General features: G+C 37.1%; 1 protein-coding gene across 3 annotated transcripts in view; it reads left to right on the forward strand.

Moving 5' to 3' along the window:
* Positions 1–3481, forward strand: part of ZEB2 (zinc finger E-box binding homeobox 2) — a 45589-nt gene that overhangs the window by 28289 nt on the left and 13819 nt on the right. For all 3 annotated transcript variants that reach the window (XM_027776185.1, XM_027776183.1, XM_027776184.1), the window contains 2 exons: positions 651–839; positions 1538–1752. In XM_027776185.1, coding sequence (XP_027631986.1) covers positions 651–839; positions 1538–1752 — 404 coding nt within the window. The remainder of the gene's footprint in view (positions 1–650; positions 840–1537; positions 1753–3481) is intronic.

A 3481-nucleotide genomic window follows, 5' to 3' on the forward strand; every position in this document is an offset into this window, starting at 1 on the left:
AAAGAAAAACCGCCCCCGGGTGGTATTTTTTTTTTTTTTTTTTTTTTTTTTTTTTTTTTTTTTACAAAGTTGCATTATACTCTCTCTAGGAATATCTGTATATCTGTTCTTCCACATCTGTCTCAGACTATGTTGTCTCTACTGTCTGTGATATTCTGAGAGGGGGAAGGCTAAAAGTTTTTATTTAGCAACAGATGTATCTGTGGTTAGGGATGTTAAATTCAGGGGAAAATAAAAAATTAAATATACCTTAAAAGAAAAAGTAATTTTATGAGGGAGATTAAAGTAGCTTTGAGCTTATATTATCTCTCATGTTTATGGATCTTAAAAGGTAGTTCTGTGTTCTTTGTTTTTCTAATTTTCTCCAAAATCATCTTAAAATTTATTTTATTCTTGGTGGATTATACAGAGTAATATTCCAGGGAGAAATAAAATCTGCCTATTTAATTTAAAGCCAAATATCTTCTTTTGTTGCAAATTATGAGAATAAGCATCTGATCAGTAATTGGTCATCTCTGATACTTCTTACAAATAAACCAGGTATATGCAGTCGTATTACAAGTGAGCGTTTTCACTAAAAATGATGGACTTGATTGAGCTTCTAGGAAGAAGGCCCTGAGAAGACATTGCTTTTCCTTTTATGATTTCAGTTAAGAATGCAAATTGCACATCAGACTTTGAGGAATACTTTGCCAAAAGAAAACTGGAGGAACGCGATGGCCACGTGGTCAGCATCGAGGAGTACCTTCAGCGCAGTGACACAGCCATTATTTACCCAGAAGCCCCTGAGGAGCTGTCTCGCCTTGGCACACCAGAGGCCAATGGGCAAGAAGAAAATGGTGAGGCTGTAATTCATTTTTAGCCACTACACTGACCTCTGCAGCTGTTACAATTACAAATGCACTACATGCCTGGGTGTTTACCTTAAAATTTGAAGAACAGCTGCAGAGGCATGGAATTTCATGAGCAAAGATTAGAACTGTAATTTTAGGGTATTGTGTAATTTTTTTTTGTCAGCAAATTTGTGTCATTTGTACATCCAATAAAGAACAAGAACAATTAGAGCCCATTTCTAAGAGATAAAAATATCTAAATGTATTCCTATCTTTTGGAAATATTTTACTTTTGAGGGGAAAAAAAAAGAGTTGAGAAATACTGACCCTCACCTTTTGTTCTTCTCTTCTGACACCTGAAAATCTCCTTCCCACTGTGAATTCCTGAATGGTATGCGACCAACGGTTTCATAGGAACTGTCAGTCACCTAAAGAGAATTTCCTCATTTATCAGCTGTTTAAATCCCCCCCAAAAAGCTCGACTAATTAATTAATTTTCTAGCGCAGTGTGAGCTGATTCCGACAAGTCTGTCCTGGGCGTGCGAGGGGACTGGTGTTCAGGGGGACTGGTGTGTGATGATGGCACTCTGGTGGAGCAGATTGCAGTGATTCCTGTCATACCATCCCGGGCAGTCAGCCCATTAGCTGCCATTGATTTACTGACCTTTTGGCCCACTTCTCTCTCTCTCGTCTCTCGGCTACAGACCTGCCACCTGGAACTCCAGATGCTTTTGCCCAACTGCTGACCTGCCCCTACTGCGACCGGGGCTACAAGCGCTTGACATCACTGAAGGAGCACATCAAGTACCGCCACGAGAAGAATGAGGAGAACTTTTCCTGCCCTCTTTGTAGCTACACGTTTGCCTACCGCACCCAGCTCGAGCGGCATATGGTGACGCACAAGCCAGGGACAGATCAGGTGGGGGGCTGGTTTTAAGTGATTTCTTTCTATAATAACCCCTTAGAGAAACGATATTGCTTTGATTGGCAATCATTATTAATTTTTCATGGCATTTTGAAGATGCAGATCTTTTAATGGTAATAGCTTTAATTGAGGTCTAAATGATTTTTTGATGGTCTCTTCTAATATGATTTAATAGTCTTATGTTCACGATCGAATGAGTGTGTTAATTTCTAATTTAGAAATTTTATTTGCACTTTAACTTGACTTTAGTTTCATTTTTATGTTCCACAAAAAGTGAATGAAATTGTAGCATTTTAATTATACATTATTAAACATCTCAGCAATTTTAATTCCATTTTTCACCCTGTTTTCCTTAGAATTTTCTTTGTATAGGATCTGAGCCATAGTTCAGGAAGTGTGTATGTCTTTCATTTGTCGTAAAACACCTTCAATTACTTAGTGCATTTTTACAAGCTGCTACTAGTTTATAAAATCTAATTAACTGTTTTAAGGAAAATCAAAAAGGCATATAGAATATATGTATAATAAGTTAGATTAATACTAAAAATGGATGTACATTCAAAAATGGTCTTTTCTTGATGCACATATTGGTAGCTAACTGTTAAAATTGTGCTGCCTTTTTTGTTATACTTGTCTTAAAAATGAAAACTCTGTCTTGAACAGGTAAGCTTAGCTTCTTAAATCCTTGAAATGATTAAATAGGGTTGATTCACATTATCCCTTAAATTTATCAGCAAAACTCCTCTCTCTCTCCTCCTGGGATTTAACTCTGCAAATTGATATTAAGATGTGTTCAGATGACAACAGGAACGGTGTGCTTTAAGTCACCATAACTGTCCCCACAGATCTGGAATCACACTAGATAGGCCTTGACATCATATCTGTTTTAAAAATGATTAAACATAATATACTCAATAAAATTTTTACTTTTTCTTTACAGGCTTTATTTTCTTTGTATAAGGAGAATAAGAATAAGCAAACTCAAACAGTGGTAATACTGTATTATGGAATTTTACTATTTTAAGAGAACAACTCATACAAATCATTCCATTTATATCTGATTGGGCTTGTCACCCGAGTGATTTTCAAAGATCAGTTATTAAAAAACAAGCCTGCATAGTTACACTTATATAACAGTTTATCTCCCCTTGCTTATACACACAAAAACTCCAGAAAAAAAAAAAAAGAAGAAGTGCCTAGATATTTATCTAGCATAACTGCTTTAAATTTCACATGCAGAAGTGTGATTGTGTTGGCGCATTATGAATGGTAGCTTTGGTGTTGAAAAGTCCCCTCATTTGCTCATGGCATTTACAATTAGTAAATTAAAATGATTGTATCATATTAACAGTGGCACAACTAAAGTTTATAGTAGTCCTCTGAGGGCTGTGGGGGGAGACAAAGCAGCTGTTGCTGTTTGTTTATGCAACTCAGCAACATATGAGCGCTGGTCCCTCAATGGCGCTCGGCGGGCTGGGCTCTGCTTGATCTTTGAAGGTTGCTGCTGTTTGAACAAACCTCCCTGTGTCCCATGTAACACCATCTGTCTCACTAGGAATGTGGGAAGATTCAGCACACCCTAGCAGTTGTCATACCGTTTCTGTGCTGTCTTTTTGCAAAAGGCTTTTGTGTCATTGCTGCTTGAAAAAGGCTGACCTCCTACCTTGAGCATCCAGAGTGGATGACTGTATTTTTTTTTTTTTTTCAGAATTCTAAGTCACAC

The sequence above is a fragment of the Tupaia chinensis genome, unplaced genomic scaffold, assembly GCF_000334495.1.
Source record: "Tupaia chinensis unplaced genomic scaffold, TupChi_1.0 Scaffold000638_1, whole genome shotgun sequence".
Taxonomy (NCBI): Eukaryota; Metazoa; Chordata; class Mammalia; order Scandentia; family Tupaiidae; genus Tupaia; species Tupaia belangeri.